Consider the following 19608-nt stretch of genomic DNA (forward strand, 5'->3'; position numbering starts at 1 on the left):
GGGCACGCCCGGCGGGGCGGGGCTCGCTCCCGGGAGCCGAACCGGGAGACCCGGGCGGCGGAGTCGGAGCAGGCATCACCTCTCCGGCCGACGCGCGTCGTCTTTCGGCGGCGTGGCGCAGCGCTTCTCCCGGTGGCGCGGCGGCTTCGGAGGGAGGGTCGGCCGCCGGGCACAGGTGAGGACACCGCGGGCGGCCGGCTGGCCGGGGCCCTTTGTGCGGTCTGAGCGGCGCCGGGGACGCGCAAGGTCCGGCCGGTCCTCCGTGGTCCTCACCCCGCATCCCTGCGGCCGAGGCCGGAGCAGACGCTGCGCCGACCCGTCTCCCGCCTCGCCTCCGTGCCCTGGCGGGCTGGGTGGCTGGACCGGCACCTCTGCTGGGCCGGGCCCTTCCCGAAGCCGGGACCGCTCCCCCTTGTACTTGCGGAGCTTCCCGCAGGCCGGCGTCCCAGGGGCCCGCTTTCCTCCTCCCCTTCCTTCTCCTCCTCCTTTTCCTCCTCCCGCCGCTGCTGCTGCGCCGAGAGGCGTTGCCCGGCCTCTGGGCTTCGGGAAGAAGGATCTTTGTGAGAAGACCGAGGACGAATTTGTCCTGGAGGGAATGACGAGGGACAGGAGAAGATCCGTCCTGTCGTCGGTGGGGCTGAAAGACAAGTGTAAAGGGGCGCGGTGCCTCCAAGGCACATGAGGTTGAAAAATGCAGTGTGTTAATCTGAAAATATTTGTAACGGTCCTAAGACTAAAAGATGCGTTAAACCAAAAATGGCTGTCTTCACTAAATCACGAAACCTCATTCACCAGGCCCTTGCAAAGTAGTAATGTTAAAACTAAAATCTTTCAGAGTAGTAGTGTTTATGCATCACTCCTTAAAGCTCTGACTTCCAAGAAGGGCCCTTGGCTTCTAGAAGAAAAAAAAAAAAGCTTTACTTGGTAAAACTCGGATTCTTTGTTTCTCAAGCAGGAGGACCTGTGCCCTGGAATAAGGGAACCTTGTCCTGCAGGATTATGTGAAGCCACGAAATAAACATGATACATTTTACTGAGAGAAACAGTGGCACAGCTTTTATATGAAAACAAACGTGGTTATATTATGGAGTAGAAGCCAAAATCTATGTGAGGGGTTAAATTTAAAAAAAAATTTTTTTTTGGAAACTTTCGTGAAGTTTGTCCCTGGGAGACTGTGTCTTCAAGCTGGTGGGGGGCGGGAGAGGTATGTATTCTGTGAATATACTTAAATGGGAAAGTCTGTGAGGCACAGGAGTCTGGCCTTATTTCCTTATGAACCACGCCTAGAATGAGTGTCATCAGAGCCCAAAGCTGTTTGCAGGAATTTGCCGTATTTTCTTCATCTGCAATATTGCTGTGAACTTGAAAATGTTTTTGGTGCTAAGTAACTATTGAATACATCAAAACTAACATTTGATACCCAACTGAACATGGTGCCTGTTGTAGAAAGACCGAACTGAAAGTTTAGCCCTTGAAACAGCCTATAAGTAATCAGAATGGGGTGTGTGTGTGTGTCAAATTTCTTTAATTATGTTGTTAACATTTAATTCTAAGAGGTCACCTAAAAATCCAGATTTCTGAGTTTTTGAGAAAAATGAGAAGATCTGGCAATATGAGGCCCAAACTACATGACGACCAGTTGGCTAAAAGGTGTATGCCTTCAGAATATCGTGCTGTCATGTCTGCTCTAGTTCCTCACCACTTTTTATTGCATCACCCTTGACTTGATTCTCTCATGTCCATTGACCAGTCTGAGTGATACAGCTCTCTGAATTTGTGGCCCCCGTTTTTGCAGTATTGTTTCTTTCAAACTGTCTTGCTCTCATAGATGTAAGTCAGCTTTGACTCCATTTAAAAAGGAATAAGCTGCAAACTTGTTTGACCTCGGGATGAAAGAGAGCCTTTTCAAGTGACAAATGATCAAGAGACTTGGGAAAGATATTTAGATGTGTACATTCAAGAAGAATGTAGGCATCCTTAGAAGTAATATATTGTTAGTACTGTTAAAAGTTACTATAGATGTTCTAGTTCTAGCGAATAAGAAGCAGAACTAGTGCTATTGCATACTGTGTATTACTGCCATTCACTGATCTTGCATTCAAAATTAGGAAAAAGAGAAGTGGGCAATGTATAAAATATCCACAACCAATTTCAGAGTGTGGCCATGCTTTTAATGATATTGTAATCTGTTTGATTTCTTCTCAAAATTTTGATTTATAGACGTTTAATACAACTTTAGCTGTATTACATTTCCTTGCAGGGGTGTTGCTTTAAGAGCACAGAGTAGGTCAGGCCAACTGAAAGAATTAACTATCTTTTGTTTGTTTGTTTGTTAGTTAATCTGGATTTACAACGCTTGATTATTCAGAAGTGGATTAACTGATGACCAGGCTTTGACCTCACTCACTGCCCAACTGCCTTCTAAACCACTGACACTGGAGCTTAAGCTTTGAGAAGGGGGTTGATGACATTTGGGGAAGGAAGAAATTAAGGTCCTGTATAGTATGTCTGTGTGTATCTCAAATTTCTTTCTAAAGACAAATATAAAAAATGTAGGGTTAAATATCACTTAAATGCTTATCTATTTAAATAACTTGCCAAATATATTTCACCTAGCCAAGTTTTAATTTTTTTTTAATAACAGGTTTTTGAGATAGAATTCACACATCACATTCAGTGGGTTTTAGTATATTCACAGAGTTGTGTAACCATCACCACTATATAATTTCAGAACATTTTCATCACCCCTAAAGAAACCCCCAACCACTTTGGAGAACAATGTAGCAGGTCCTCAAAAGGTTAAATATAGAGATATCATATGATGCAACATTTTACATTCCACTAGCAGTATATGAAGGTTCTAATTTCTCCAAATCCTCGCCAACACTTATTATTGTCATTTTGATTATTGCCATTCTAGTAGGTGTGAAGTGGTATCTCATTGCAGTTTTGATTTGCATTTCCCTGATGACCAGTGATATTCAGCATCCATTTTTGTGTTTGTTGGCCATTTGTATACCTTCTTTGAAGACATACCTATATAGATTCTTTGCCTATTTTTTAATTGGGTTATTTATCATTTTATTATTTAGTTATGAGTTATTTATATATCATAGACACAAATTCATTATCATATGTATGATTTGCAACTATTTTCTCCCATTCCATGGGATGTCTTTTGCTTGCTTTGTGGTGTCTTTTGAAACACAGTTTTAAATTTTGATGAAGTCTAGTCTATCGGTTTTTTTCTTTTGTCACTTATACCTTTGGTGTTTGTATTTTGAGATCAACTCATTTCAGTTCCAGAGTTAGCATCAGATCCCCCAAGTGAAAGGGCAGGATCCCAAACAGATTGCCCTTACTTCACACAACAGCCTCAAATAAGGTCCCAGTCCAGCCAACTAGGCTTCCCACAATGCGCTCAGGGTCAGTAATTCACTAGAATGACTCAACTCCCTAAAAGCACCATCCTTATGATTACAGTTTTATTATAAAGGATTTATAATAAAATCCTTTATTATAAGGGATACAACTCAGGAACAGCCAAATGGAAGACACCACCAGGCCACTGGAGGCAGTGGAGGGATTCCTTCTGTTTGTAGAATCCTGGCACATCACCATCCCAGCACATCAGTGTTCACCAACTGGGAGTCTCTGCTGAACTTGTTTTTTTTCTTTAAAGATTTATTTATTATTTGTTTTATTTTATTTATTTTTGGCTGCGTCGGGTCTTAGTTGCGGCATGTGGGGTCCTCGTTGAGGCATGCGGGATCTTTTGTTGGGGCGCGTGGGCTCTTCATTGTGGTGCTCAGACTTCTCTCTAGTTGTGGCGTGCGGGTTTTCTATCTCTAGCTGTGGCGTGCGGGTTTTCTCTCTCTGGCTGTGGCGTGCGGGTTCCAGAGCGAGTGGGCTCTGTAGTTTGCGGCACTCGGGCTCAGTAGTTGTGGCGTGCAGGCTTAGCTGCCCCGCGGCATGAAGGATCTTAGTTCCCTGACCAGGAATCAAACCCGTGTCCCTTACATTGCAAGGTGGATTCTTTACCACTGGACCACCAGGGAAGTCCCTCCGCTGTACTTTGATGTCCAGAGTTTGTATATGGGGTTTCATGACTAGGCATGACTGATTAATTCATTGACCCTGTGGTTGAGGTCAGTCACCTGCCTTCCTTCCCTCCTGGGAGGTTGATCTGGCCTAAAGTTCCAACCTTCTAATCAGATGATTGGTCTTTATGGCGACCCCCAAATGGAAGCAATCCAAAGACCCAGAATGAGTCACCTCATTAGCATAACAAAGACACTCCCATCAATCAGGATATTCCAAGGTTTTTTTTTTATTAACTTTTTTTAAATTGAATAAAAGATTCTTTAAATTCTATAGTGCTTTACAGTTTTCAGAAGTTTCACACATATGATTTCATATAATCCCATAATAACCCTTTTCTTTAATCCTCTATCCCTATATTTCCCCTTCCCTCTTCCTTCTCCCCACTGTAACCACTAGTTTGTTCTCTTTATCTATGAGGCTGCTTCTTTTTTGTTTTATTCACCAGTTTGTTGTATTTTTTAGATTCTGCATGTAAGTGATACCATACAGTATTTGTCTTTCTCTGGCTGACTTATTTCACTTAGCATAATGCCCTCCAAGTCCATCCATGTTGCTGCAAATGGCAAAATTTCGTTCTTTTTTTATAGCTGAGTAGTATTCCATTGTATATGTATATACCACATCTTATTTATTCATTCATCTGTTGATGGACACTGAGGTTGCTTCCATACCTTGGCAATTGTAAGTAACGCTGCCATGAACGTTGGGTGCATGTATCTTTTCGAGTTAGTGTTTTTGTTTTTTTCGGATATAAACCCAAAGTGGTGTGTGAAGCCCTGTGAGAACCATGGGCAAAAATCAGATATTCTTCTTTTTTCTTTTTTTTTATACAGTTTTTAAAGGTTACACTCCATTTATAGTTATTACAAAATATTGGCTATATTCCCCGTGTTGTACTCTACATCCTTGTAGCCTGTTTTGCACCGAGTAGTCTGTACCTCCCGCAAAACCCAGATATTCTTTATTATACCACTGTGTCTTATCACCTAGCCAATTTTAAAGTTAATTTGTATTTCAGCGCTCAGTGACAAAGAGACCAGCTTGGAACATGCTGCCATTCTGTTTTTTATATTTCACTCTAAAAATCTGACTCAGGTAAATCTACATAAGCAAGTAGAGAGGTGCCGTTAACTGTTAATGATGTGATCTGATCCACAGTTTTATGTTGCACCCTGGAAAGTATGTTCACAGAAGCATATGAAAAGGTGAAAATTTCTCCTGCAGAAGTACCGAAAGGGTGTGTGGTCAGGGTTGTCATTAATAAAACATAACATGCAAGGGAAGATTCCATTGGTACAGCTATGAATAAATAATTCATTTCTTATAATAGGGATTACAAGGATTACATTTAGGGATTTCTTTTTTAGGCATCCTCTCTAGATTTAAAAGTTCATTTTTCTGCTTGCTTTAGAAAAGATACTTGAATACCTAATATTAAACATATTAGAAGAACTTACAGAGAAATACTGTTCTCAGGTGACATTTTTACTCAGTACTCATTACTTTCTCTTTGTAACTTTTTCATGTTTTATTTTTCTTAATTGTATTTCTATTACCTGCATATAGTACATTATTTTATCCTGATTACAGAATTTATGTTAAAGGCTTGAATTATGTTTTTAATTGCATGCATTGAGACTTATTTTCAAAGTAAATGTGTTACAGGAAAGAAAAGCCAGTCATGCATAATACTTAGATAAATGGTTCAGAAAATCAACTTTAATGCTGCTTAGTTATCCTTAAATATATATTAGGAATTACTTAAAAATGGTGTTCTAGAGGAGGGATACACAGATAAGGCCTGGTCCCTGTTCTCAAGGGAACCATTGATGTTAGCTGGACATGCTCACAAAGAATAATAAAAGGGAAAGAACTTTGAGAGTGGGGGGTTTTGAGGTTTATATTGGGACCTTGAAATCTCACCACTTGGGCCTTGGTGCAGGAAAACTGGTGTAGTATAATCTGATAATTGAATGTCTTCTCAAAATTATTCATTTAACAAATATGACTAATAAGCAGGAATAGCCAGGTTGAAGAAACACCGGAGAGTGTGTGTTTTTGTTAAATCTAAAGGAGAGGCCAGCAATGTCAAAAAATTTCTACTGGAATTAGCAATTAATGTTATCAATCTTTGAGAAGGCTCTTAGCCTTTTTGGATTGAAAGGCAGAGGTAAATGCCATATTGAAAAGGGGGTCCGAATACATAGAAAAAGCAACATCCACTGCACCAGGAGTTTCAGCCTGTGCTGTACTCAGTCACTATAAATCAGTCCATAATGACTGATATAATATGATCACTTCGTCTCTGACACCACCTGAAGCCTAGGCCTGCACTGAGATTAACTACTTTATGTCAGAGCTTTATTTGGAATATTGACACTGCTGTTTCCAGCACAATTCAAATCACTGTCCCCCTCAGTCACATGCAAAATGTGAGGCTTTCTTCCCAGCACTTACCTCTGCACCATTGTGTGTTCCCCGCTCTGAGACCCAGTCTTTCATTGCTCCCTTACTCACCCAATTTCCTCGCATTGAGAACTCCCTCAATTTCTTTACTCCTCTTTCTCCCTCAAAGGGATCATTACCCATAACCTTCACCCTTAGCGAAGGAGATACCTCTTTTGCTGTCAAGGGCTAGTCTCAGCCTGGATGCTCTGAAGCTTCTTTCAGGGATCTCGTTCCCTCACTTACGCCCTTTCTCTGCTGTCTTCAACTCTCCAAATCGAACTTTGAACCTCAACCTCAGAGTCCTCTCATCTGAAAAGGTAAAAAGATCTTTCCTCTAGCTCCTGCCTTCTCTCTTACCTTCCCTTTAGAACTTGGCTTCTGTGCAAGAGTAGTCTACCTGTGAAGTCTCTTCATCGCTGCATGCCCTCCTGACCTCACTAGAATCAAGCTATTTCTCGCAGCGCCCGACTGCGATTGCCTTTCCTCAGCATTCCTGTTGCCAACTTCAGCCTTACTTACTTGATTGCTGAGCATTTGACATTACCAGCCATTCACTCTGTGAAATTCTCTTCCTTGTGGTCTACGATACCACTCTCTCCTGATTTTAAGTCTGTGTGCCTCTCCTTCTCTTTCTTCTTCAAAGGGCCCTTTTCTCCTTAGCTTTTTTTAAATTAACATTCACCAGGATTGTGTCTTTAGCCTTCCCCACAGTATATAAACATGCTCAAGCTTGTATCATCTTCAAAACAAAATTTCTTTTACTTGTGTTCCTCTTTAAGCTACTACCTTACCTGTCAACATTTCTTTGCAGTATATTTAGTTCCTTTTCTAAAATTTAAAGACACAGAGCGAGATTTCATATACCCCTTCCTGGAATGTGTTCCCCAAACTTTATATGCCAGTTTTTCAGTCTTCCTGGATTATTGAGACAGCATTATTTTATCCTCCTCTGCTCATTCACTTTTCTGTTAAAGCACTTGATTACAGTTTGCTTTGTATTATGTATAAATTTCTACCTCATCAAATAGACTGTGATTTCCCTGAGGGCAGGAAAAAAAGTTTTAAAAATCTTTTTAAGGGAACAGAAATCTCCTTCATGCCTTACACACAGTATGCAGTAAATGCTGGTTGGGGATTTTTTGTTGGTTGTTTGCCATGGGGAGAAGCCCAGTGCACTGTAGTGGCCCAGGCAGGAAACCTGAAGATAAACAGCTGTACTATAGTGAGAGTAGCGGTGGACCGATAAAGTAGTGGATGATTGTGGTTACTCCCTTTGGAGGAGAAAAAGGGATACTGCTGCCAGACAGCTAGTTCTAGTAGTTTCAGAGATACTGGAAGGAGGAAAATGTGGGTAGTCACAGATGAAGTAAACTATAAACGAGCACTGTTGATACAGGATGTTAATCAGTGAGCATGCTCTCAGCTACAGGTAGCAGAAAACTTATCAATGGCTTAAACAATAAGGATATACTTATGATATATTAGGACATTTCTAAGTAGGGCAGTTCCAGGTAACTTGATGATATCAGTGACCCAGATTCCTTCTTTTTTTTTTCTTTCTGGTGCTTCCATCCTTATAAATTAGTTTGTCTTCTTAAACTGGCACCCCCCATGGCTCTAGGTAGCTGACACCACTTCAGGCATCATGTGCAAATGAGTATGTCAGGGCAGAAAGGGGAACATGCCTTTTTAAGAGCCCAAGCCCCTTTTTAAGAAGGAAGAAAACCTCAGAAGTATTACCAGCAGACTTATCATGTCTCACTGATGGGAGTTGTGATACTTGCTCAATACCTGTACCAGTCACATGGCAAGAGGAATGAGAGCATCACCTGGGAACTTGTGATAAGTACGAATGCTTAGGCCTCAACCAGACACACTGAATTATGAAAGAAACTTCGGGGTGGGGGGGCGGGTGTGGAACCCATCATCTTGTGTTTTAACTAGGACTTCAAGTAATTTTGATGCACACAGAGTTTGAGAACCACTGGCTTAGAGCAATCAAGATTCATCCCTTGGGGCTGGGGAATGTCCCCTGAAGGGCATTACTACCAGAAAGAGGATAAGAGAAGGGGGAAGGGAGGAACAGATGTTGGATACACAATCAAAAATGTCTACACAGTTATTCAGGAAGTAAAGTGAGTGCTAGCCCCCTGTCTGTGTCAGTGACTATTGCCGCCCCTTTTATTCTCCTCCGTCTGGTCCTCTAGACTCCATGCTGAACTGCCTGCTCAGTCTCTGAAACAACAAGCTATACCTCAAAAATGCGACTTCTTAGCTATTGCTTCTGATCGTTATACCACCAGTTACTGAGCTTAAGAAATATTTTTAAATTAAAAGATTTCATGGCAGATTTCAATAAGCATAGATTAATAAATAATTTTCCTTTTTAGAATTTTCTTGTTTCTAGCTAAAATAACATTTTGCTTTTTGACAGGTTTCCTAAAAGACAGAAAAATGGAGGAATTGGTAAACCAAATGCAGCCACTGAATGAGAAGCAGATAGCCAATTCTGAAGACGGATATGTGTGGCAAGTCACTGATATGAATCGGCTGCACCGGTTCTTATGTTTTGGTTCTGAAGGTGGGACTTATTATATCAAAGAACAGAAGTTGGGCCTTGAGAATGCCGAAGCTTTAATTAGATTGATTGAAGATGGCAGAGGATGTGAAGTGATACAGGAAATAAAGTCATTTAGTCAAGAAGGCAGAACTGCAAAGCAGGAGCCTACGCTCTTTGCCCTCGCCATTTGTTCCCAGTGTTCCGACATAAGCACGAAACAAGCCGCCTTCAAAGCTGTTTCTGAAGTTTGTCGCATTCCTACACATCTCTTTACTTTTATACAATTTAAGAAAGATCTAAAGGAAAGCATGAAATGTGGCATGTGGGGTCGCGCCCTCCGGAAGGCCGTAGCAGACTGGTACAATGAAAAAGGTGGTATGGCCCTTGCCCTGGCCGTTACAAAATATAAACAAAGAAATGGCTGGTCTCACAAAGATCTGTTAAGATTGTCTCATCTTAAACCTTCCAGTGAAGGTAAGCGTAAGATCTTCATGGGGGGGGGGGGTGAGGTGCAGATATCCAAAAAATAGCAAATTTGTATTTGACATAAGACAGTTATGTAATATTTTCTAGAAACAGCCTTTAATTCTCAGAACACATTGATTAATTCATATATGTTTAATGCCAACCTGGAATTAAACACCTAGACATTAATGATCAAGAACCAAATGACAGATTTGCAGCTTGATATTCTAAATCTTAAAATGTCACCATGCTAACTAGAATGCTCACCCCCTTGATTATGGACTATGAAAGCAGCATGGATATGATTAAAGTTGTAGGAATCAAAACGGCTCCTAGCCAGTAGATGGCAGATAGCCAGGCTGTACTGCTTTAGCCCCTTTTTTCCCTCCCTGTCTTCCTAGGACATATGTTCCGTGGAACCTAAAGGCTACCCAAAGTAGTGCTGAACTTAACAATTCAGGATGCTAATTGTCTCCAGGCAGTCAGCCAGGGGTCATGGTAACTTGGGGCAGTTTTTCTATGTCTATGGGAAGAGACTTTTGAAAAGTTAGTTGGGTCTACAATGACTCTTCAGTCCTTCTTAGAAGGGAAATAAGAAAAACTTTTGCACAGGAATAATTTTAAGTGTGAACTTTCACAAAATGAACATGTCCAAATTTGACTTTTTTTTTTTTTTACAGCAGAAGTGAAACTTGAAAAGACAGCCCCTCAGATGGGTTCAGATTTCAGTTCTACTTATTACTTTGTGTCCTTACACCAAGTAACTTAACCTTTCCGAGTTTCTGTATCTTCATTTATTAAAAAAGGTAGAAAAGGAATAACTCTTAAAATTATTGTGACTAAATGTGATAGTGTGTATTACAATACTTCCACAGTTCCTGGCACGGAGTAAAGGGCAGTGTTGGTTCCCTCCCCTCCCTCCCACATAGCTTGTGTAATGATATCTTCATACATAGTATCTCCTCAGTAATTCTTAATTTATCCCTTTTTTTTATTATTATAAATGGACTTTTTCAAATGAAGTTTAAGCAGTAAATTACTGCAAACATTTATGTATACAAACACGTATATATTTTGATTTTTTATTAGAAATTACATGCTTGTTTTATTTATTCATTCATTCATTCATTCATTTCACGCACAGCTTGTGGCATCTTAGTTCCCTGACCTGGGATTGAACCTGCGCCCTCGGCAGTGAAAGCTTGAGCCCTAACTATGGGACTGCCAGGGAATTCCCAACATGCTTGTTTTAAAGTAGCTGGATAATACAAAAAAATATAACGCAGAAAGTAGTCCTGCCCTTCAAAAGAAATCACTATACATAGGTTGTATATTACTCGTGATTTTTCCTAAATATATACTATGTTTTATTTTTTAAAATTTTATATACCTTCTTTGTTTCAGCTAAAAGTATATTGATTTTTTTCAGGTCAGTAGAAATAATTGCATGTGTACCATTATATGAATATAATTTATGTAGCTAGTCTCTTACTGATGACAGTTAAGTAGCTTCTGGTTTTTTTATACTATTACAAAAATACTACAGTGAAAAAACTTGGTTAATATAAATGTTTCTATAATTTCTGTAATGCTTAAATCCACAAAGAGTATATGAAAGTGGCCCCTTTCCCCACATTTGAACACTGACTATTTACCAGTGTTTTTTAATCTTTGCCAATGATAGGTGAAAAATTTTATCTTGTTATTTGAATTTATGTATTTGGGCAAAAGCTCAACTTTTCATGTGCTTATTGATTATTTGTATTTTTTTATGGATTATATTGTATCTTTTTCTTTTTATCTATCAAGTTGCTATTTTTAATATTATAAAAATAGCAATAATTATAGTCACTATTCATTCAACAAATATTTATTGAGCACCTACTGTAGATGGGCACTGTTCTCAGAACTTGGAATACCAAGTATAGGAATTAATAATTTATTATTATATACATTGCATGCATTTTCCCCCCATTTTTTTTCTTTGTCTTTTTGTTTTTTGATGGGGAGGGGGTTTCTGGCACAGTGAAGTTTGGAATTTTATTGTAATCAAACTTATCTGCCTTTGTTAATACGTTTTTATTTTATGTTAGGTTTAGAAAGGCCATTTCCAACCTAAAGTCATAAAAATACTTACCTGTGTTTTTTTTCCTAACATATTCATGGCTTAATTTTTTTAACTTTAAAAATTTCTTTAAATCTTTGCTCCAGTTTGAGGAGGCTGTAGGGATCCAGCTTTATTTGTCTATTGAGACACTATGTGGTGGTGTGGGCCTAAGTGCTAGTTCAAATTGGAAAAATTAGTTTCTGAATTTGTGCAAACAGTTATTCTGGGTTTTGAATTCTTGGTCTATAAACTGAGAAATTAGTAGATATTCCCTAAACTTAGTCCCACACATAGGATTCTTTAATTCTAGATTTTTGAGGGCAGAACTCATACTTGAAACCTTCTAATAATAGCAATATGTCTAGGTGTAGAAGATCCTTAGGCTTCTCAGAGCCTAGTGTTTGGAAACAAACTCTAATTTACCAAATAAGTAACTGAAATGTGTATTTAAACAGATAAAACAATTCAAAGTGTGATTCAACTAATCAGATGTTTATTGTGTTCCTACTGTGTGGCCAACACAATTCTAGGACTTGAGGAAGATAAAAATAATAATAAGACAGACTTTTTGAAAGTTTTTTTTTTTTAATAAATTAATTTATTTTTGGCTGCGTTGGGTCTTTGTTGCTGCGCACGGGCTTTCTCTAGTTGTGGCGAGCATGGGCTTCTCTTCATTGCAGTGTATGGGCTTCTCATTGTGGTGGCTTCTCTTGTTGGGAGCACGGGCTCTAGGCGCTCGGGCTTTAGAAAGCACAGGCTCAGTAGTTGTGGCGCATGGGCTTAGCTGCTCCGTGGCATGTGGGATCTTCCCAGACCAGTGCTCGAACCCGTGTCCCCTGCGTTGGCAGGCAGATTTGTAACCACTGCGCCACCAGGGAAGCCCCGAAAGTTTTATTTTAGTTGGAAAGAATAGAAAACATGCTCACATGAAACATGAACTCATTTAAGGCAATGTAAGATTTTGTACTAAGATCTGTAAGATAGCAAGAGTCACGATACTTTAGAAGTTCCTGCATGTTAGTACTAACTTTTGATCAAGTTATTTAAATTAGAGTTCGGATATAGCACATAAGCTCAATCTGCCTTAGAGATGTATTTTATTTGGCCTGCACCATATTTTAGAAGAAAATGAACTCTTCGCAACATCACATAAAAATCCATATTGTACCTTCTTTTGAAAATACGGTTTTTTGGCAGCAGTGAGCCAATATTTCACTAAAACATTTGTCAGGGCATTCTCTCTTTAGTTCACCACAGTGCTAACCACTCTCTCTTCTATCAGTGGCCTCGTTTATTTATTTACTTTACCTACCTTTCCCCCATAGACCCTGGAATTTAATAATTCAGTCTGTCCCCTCCCCCCTTATACAGAAGTGGAAACTAAGGCCTAGAAAGATCACACAGCCATTTATTGGCAACATATAAGCTAGAACCCAGGTTTCCTCACCACCCCCCAACTGAAAGCTCTTTCAACTATTGAAAGGAATTGTAGAGGAAATGAACACATTATTTTCCCTTTTTAAAAAATTTGGCCTGTAATACTTTCTCAGCTATTAAAAAAAAAGCACAAATTACCTACCTACCTGTCTACTTCCACTTATCTCTACAATTTATAAATGCATATTTATTTAGCAGCTAAAGGGGCAAGTGAATATGAGATTAATTGAGGTAGACCTGTACTTTTGTGAGTTGTTCTGAGATCGTGGACCTGAGATAGGCACTGTGTACCAAAGGTTCTAATGCTAGTGCTTCAAAAAAATAAATAAAAGTTCCATAATGAAATGACTTAGGATATTGGAGCTTTTCCTCCAGAGTCTCATGTTGAAGCAGTTACGATGGAATAGGCAAAATTAGCAGACTCCATTGGCTTAAATGTGTTTGTCATATCATAGGAAGTAGCATGTCGGTTTAAACTCCCGTGTATCTAGGTGTGCCTTTCACATAATGCGTTCTCCATAACATGTCCTGTTCTTTACCTTGTAATCCTACATGCCTTTTTAATTCTTTATTTTGTTAAAGGACTTGCTATTGTTACCAAATATATTACAAAGGGCTGGAAAGAGGTCCATGAAATGTATAAAGAAAAAGCACTTTCTGTGGAGACTGAGAAATTATTAAAGTATCTGGAGGCTGTAGAGAAAGTGAAACGCACAAAAGATGAACTGGAAGTCATTCATCTGATAGAAGAACACAGACTGGTTAGGGAGCACCTCCTAACAAATCACTTAAAGTCTAAAGAGGTAAGCAGATTATAATATGTTAAAGCATGTGATTAAACATGAGGAACTTACTCTGTGTGTTAAAAGGATAAATTGTGGGTAATGCTTTTAAAAAATAATTCATTAGTACTTAAAAAAAATTTTTTTTTTTTTTGCCCCACCACACAGTTTGCAGGGTCTTAGCTCCCCAACCAGGGATTGAACCTGGGCCCCAGCGCTGAAAGCACTGAGTGCTAACCACTGGACTGCCAGGGGATTTCCTAAAAAAAATAATTTAAATATATCTTAAAATTAACGTTTATTTAAAACACCTAACACAATGCCTAGATGTAGTTGGCATTCTATAAATATTAGTTTCACTCCAGAAAATGTGCTGGTTAAATTGCCTCACTAATTAAAATAAATAAATAAAATTCTTATATGCAATTCCTTTACAAAATATACGTCACTTTCTTACCCTGGTAAAGAGCAAGTTATTTTATGTGATGAGCCTTTGAACAGTTCACACAGATTTTTATTTAGAACGTGCTCTGAACCCCAAAAGAAAGCCTTAAAAGTCTATGTTATTAATTGATACAGCTATGTTATACCTATTCATTTACCCTTAACTTCTTATATTTCTACCTGTGTTATTGCAATAGGTATGGAAGGCTTTGTTACAAGAAATGCCTCTTACAGCATTACTAAGGAATCTTGGAAAGATGACTGCTAATTCAGTGCTTGAACCAGGAAACTCAGAAGTGTCTTTAGTATGTGAAAAGCTGTGTAATGAAAAACTGTTAAAAAAGGTAAGCATTACCTTTGTTAACTACTACTAATTGAAAAAGTTGGCTCCTAAATTTTGGAAATGCGGTCGGCACGTTTTTTAGGGCACATTTTTCAGAGACCAAGTTGCACTGACTCTTAAATCTAAGATTAATATGTCCTCGTTTTTCTCTTTTATGAAATAGATTTATTAGCCATAATAACAAAAATCTTAAAGAAATAGTTACTGTTTTTCACTTGAATTTGACATTTGCTTTCTGTCTTTGTTGTGTTTCTAGGCTCGTATACATCCATTTCATGTTCTAATTGCATTAGAAACTTACAAAACAGGTCATGGGCTCAGAGGAAAACTGAAGTGGCGCCCTGATGAAGAAATTTTGCAAGCTTTGGATGCTGCTTTTTACAAAACATTTAAGGTAATGGTTTGATTTTTATTTTAAAACAGAAGACCCAGTTAGGATTTAATATCTTTTGTAAAAACACATTTTAAAGATAATATTAGTAGTTTAACCATTTTTGATTAGATATTCATTTGTTTTTTTCTTAGTTCATGTGAAAATGAATATATAATTAACATTGTAAGCTTATGAATAAAGTAGTTCTCTCTACCTTTGGACAAGAACCAGTTATCCTAAGATCATTTTGATAAGTTTTAAGTTACCAAATTAAAAAATTTGCATTCCTCTGGAGTCCTGTGACTTGGTGACTTGGTCCTCTGTCCTCTATTTTTCCGTTAATCAGTAGTAGATCTCTTCTGTCTTGATAGGAAGTAATTTTTTTAGGAATGGAAATTCTATATCAGAACCATAAGTTAAAAGTTTTGGTTTTAAAAATGTCTTGCTATTCAACAAAATACTAGCAACCAAATTCAGCAGCAGATTAAAGAGATTATACAAGTGAGACTTATCCTAAAGATACAAGGATCATTCAATATAAGAAAAATCAATCAATGTAATACAGCACATTAAAAGACAACATGATATCTCAATTGATGCAGAAAAAGCATTTGACAAAATTCAATACCCTTCCTGATTTTAAAAAAAAACAAACACTCAGTAAACTAGAAATACAGGTGAACTTCCTCAGTGTGGTAAAGGTCATATGTAAAAAACCCACAGCTATCATACTCAGTGGTAGAAGATTGAAATCATTTCCCTTAAGAATGAGACAAGGATGCCCACTTTTTCCACTTTGATTCCATATATACTGGAAGTTCTAGCAGTTAGGAAAGGAAAACAAATAAAAGGCATCCAGATTGAAAATTATCTCTGTTCTCAGATGCCATGATCTTATATGCAGAAAACCGTAAAGAATCCACAAAACAATACTAGAGCTAACAAATGGATTCAGCAGAGTTGCAGGATATAAATTCAACAGGCAAAGACCAGCAGTATTTCTATATAGTAGCAGTGACCAGTTCAAAAGCAAAGTTAAGAAAACATTTCCATTTACAGTCGCATCAAAAATAATGAAAGACTTTGGAATAAGTTTAACTAGGGAATGTAAGACTTATATACTAAAAGTGCAAAACAGTACTGAAAGAAATTTAAGAAGAAATAAATAAATGGGAAGACATCCTATGTTCATAGTTTGGAAGACTTAATAATGTTAAGATGCCAATACTACCCAAAGCAGTCTACAGATTAAGTGCAATCCCTATGGCAAGTTTAGCAGAAATAGAAAAACCCATCCTAAAATTTATATGGACTCTCAAAGGACCCCAATCTTGAAAAGAAAGTTGGAAGACCCACACTTCCAAACTTAGGATTTCAAAAATTACTACAAAGCTACAGTAATCAAAACAGTGTAGTATAAATACAGACATAGACCAATGGAATAGAATAGAGAACCTAGAATTAAACTCTCAGATATACAGTCAATTGATTGTTGACTAGAGTGTCAAGACAGTTCAATGGGGAAAAGATAGTCTTTAACAAATGGTGCTGGGAAAACTGGATATCCACATGCAAAAGTATGAAGTTGGACCATTACTTTACACCACATACAAAATTTAACTCAAAGTGGATCAGTGACCTACATATAAGAGCTAAAACTATAAAACTCTTAAAACAAGACATATTGTAAAAGCTTCATTACGTTGGGTTTGGCAATAGATTCTTAGATATGATACCAAAAGCACAGACAACAAAAGAAAAAGTAGATAAATTGGACTTCATCAAAATTCAAATCTTTTGTGCATCAAAGGACACTATCAAGAGAGTGAAAAGATAACCTGCAGAAAAGAAAATATTTGCAGATCATCTATCTTGCAGGGGTTTAATGTCCAGAATATATATATATATATATATATAGATATATAGATAACTCCTACAACTCAACAGTAAAAGTACAAACAACCCAATTCAGAAATGGGCAAAGTACTTGAACAGACATTTCTCCAAGGAAGATAAACAAATGGCCAGTTAAGCACATGGAAAGATGCTCAATATCATTAGTCATCAGGCAAATGCAAATGAAAACCACAATGAGATGCCACTTCACACTTAGTTGTGTGGCTCTGGCCATCCAGCAATTCCACCACCTGTGTATATACCCAAAAGAACTGAAAACAGGAACTCATACAGATACTTGTACATAGATGTTGATAACAAGCATTATTCACAGCAGCAAAAAGGTGGAAACAACCCAAGTATTCATCAAGAGATGAATGGATAAACAAAATATGGTATATACATGTAGTGGAGTATTCAGCCTTACAAAGTAGTAGAATTTGAAAGATGCTACAACATGAATGAACCTTGAAAACACTGTGCTAGGTGAAATAAGGCAGACACGAAAGGACAAGAATTCTATGATTCCACTCATATGAGGTTTCTAGAATATGCAGATTCATGGATAAAGAAAGTAAAATAGAAGTCGTCTAGGGCTAGAGGGAGGTGGGAATGGGGAGTTACTATTAATGGGTAGAGAGTTTCTGTTTGGGATGATGAAAAAGTTCTGGAAATAGATAGTAGTTAGAAAAGTTCTGGAAATAGATAGTGGTTACATAACATTATGAATGTACTTAATGCCACTGAATTGTACACTTAAAAATGATTAAAAGTAAATTTTATGTTATTTGTATTTTACCACAAAAAACTTTCTTGCTAGAAATTCCCAGTTTACTTCATGTGGAAAGATTAAAAAAAAGGGAAGATGATAACTTCTTTAAATTACTAAATAGGCTGTCTTATTTCCTTTGTTTTACCTCTAGTAAAAGCTAAGCATTTATAATTGTCAATTGGTAAATCAAAAATCAGGCGTTTTATCTTAGTCTTTAGAATGAAAATTAAGTAAATATGATTCGTTAGAAATTTAATCTACTTATAATTTCTTTGATTGCTTTTAATGATTGTTTGGTTTTGTTTTCTCTTTAGACAGTTGAGCCAGCTGGAAAGCGTTTCTTACTGGCAATTGATGTCAGTGCTTCTATGAACCAAAGAGTTTTGGGTAGTGTACTCAACGCTAGCACAGTAGCCGCAGCAATGTGCATGGTGAGAACACCTAAGACAATTTAGGATTTTGCCACCCTAAAAATGTTTACCCTGGGGCAACACTATAAAGTTGGATATGATCAAGAATTATGTTTTCACTTGTTTTAAGCAAAGCTTTAAGTATTATATATATACTTGAGTGTACTTGTATATACTTTTATACTTAGGTATATACAATATTGTAGGTATATTGAAAAAGCAGGTCTAAAGAAAAGTCAGAGTAGAAATTTTAATTTTACAACAACAGATTAAATATTAACAGTATTTTTAAGGAAATAGATAATGCTTAGAGAAACTATTAATGAATATAGACATTAAAAGATAAGGAACTAATAATAACAGTCAGGAGACTTGTCCTAGCCTGACTCTGTCGCTGAATAACAAGTAAATGAACCATAGGCGAGCTTCTTAGCTTCTCTTCTGTAGGTTTATTCCTTATTTAATAAAATGAGAAGAATAATGTATACTCTATTTGCTTCAAAGGATTGTTGTGAAAACCAGTTTCTTTATAAGAGTTTGTGAAAGTACTTTGAAAGTTATACCACTGTTAACTGTGTAGTTTCCAAACACAGTAATATAAGTTTAGAAATAAAAGTAAGCATCATAGGGTATTTTCTTTTAAAGATGAACTTCAAGATACTGTGTTTGTTTCCCCCAAATCTACTGAAAATTACTACCATTGAATTTTTCAGGTTGTCACACGAACAGAAAAAGATTCTTATATAGTTGCTTTTTCAGATGAAATGGTACCATGTCCAGTGACTACAGATATGACCTTACAACAGGTTTTAATGGCTATGAGCCAGGTAAGAAACTGTTTTATTAAGTTTATTTAACATGTATTATATAAAAACTTATTGATGTTATTCCTGATATTAATAAATTTGTGAGAACAAATTGTTTCATCACAACTTTCTCATGAACACAAAATCAGAAATATATTTACAAGCTTTGGGAAAGCCTATATATTGGGTCTAAACAAAATAACCTATAAAATAGTATTTTTAAGTATTTAATTATTTCAGACATGTCAGTACGGAAATGAGGGCATTTTCTTGTATTCTTATCCATGTTTTTTTTCCGAGTTAGATCCCAGCAGGTGGAACTGATTGCTCTCTTCCAATGATCTGGGCTCAAAACACAAATACAGCTGCCGACGTCTTCATAGTATTCACTGATAACGAGACGTTTGCTGGACATGTCCATCCTGCCGTTGCTCTGAGGGAATATCGAAAGGTAAGATAAGTTCTAATATTCTTTCTCACCCCAAATAAGATTCGATTCTCAAACATTCACTATATTTTTCAAAAAATGATACTGAAGGTAGTTCTGTACCTTTGTATAGGAATGTAACACCAGTTCTGGAAATAAAGAAGTACTGCCTACACATATATAATTTATTTCAACCAGTTCCAGTTCCATACATTTTAATATCCTTTGCAAACA

The 19608-nt window shown here is 37.6% G+C and overlaps 2 protein-coding genes across 4 annotated transcripts in view; one reads left to right on the forward strand and one right to left on the reverse strand.

Annotated features, from left to right (window-relative positions):
• RO60 (Ro60, Y RNA binding protein) overlaps positions 1–19608 on the forward strand; it is a 27495-nt gene continuing 7887 nt past the window's right edge. Inside the window, exons 1-9 of one of the 3 annotated variants that reach the window (XM_068541824.1) lie at positions 2–175; positions 2337–2510; positions 8987–9586; positions 13704–13924; positions 14545–14691; positions 14947–15084; positions 18046–18162; positions 18855–18968; positions 19252–19398. In XM_068541824.1, the coding sequence (XP_068397925.1) occupies positions 9007–9586; positions 13704–13924; positions 14545–14691; positions 14947–15084; positions 18046–18162; positions 18855–18968; positions 19252–19398 (1464 nt within the window). In that variant the 5' untranslated portion in view covers positions 2–175; positions 2337–2510; positions 8987–9006. Of the gene's footprint in view, positions 176–2336; positions 2511–8986; positions 9587–13703; positions 13925–14544; positions 14692–14946; positions 15085–18045; positions 18163–18854; positions 18969–19251; positions 19399–19608 lie in introns of all 3 variants that reach the window. The other 2 variants (XM_068541823.1, XM_068541822.1) reach the window with 2 other exon arrangements.
• Positions 19148–19608, reverse strand: part of GLRX2 (glutaredoxin 2) — an 18023-nt gene continuing 17562 nt past the window's right edge. The window contains exon 5 of the mRNA XM_068541829.1: positions 19148–19380. Coding sequence (XP_068397930.1) covers positions 19334–19380 — 47 coding nt within the window. The 3' untranslated portion in view covers positions 19148–19333. The remainder of the gene's footprint in view (positions 19381–19608) is intronic.

The sequence above is a fragment of the Eschrichtius robustus genome, chromosome 3 (genome assembly GCF_028021215.1).
Source record: "Eschrichtius robustus isolate mEscRob2 chromosome 3, mEscRob2.pri, whole genome shotgun sequence".
In the NCBI taxonomy this organism is placed as follows: domain Eukaryota; kingdom Metazoa; phylum Chordata; class Mammalia; order Artiodactyla; family Eschrichtiidae; genus Eschrichtius; species Eschrichtius robustus.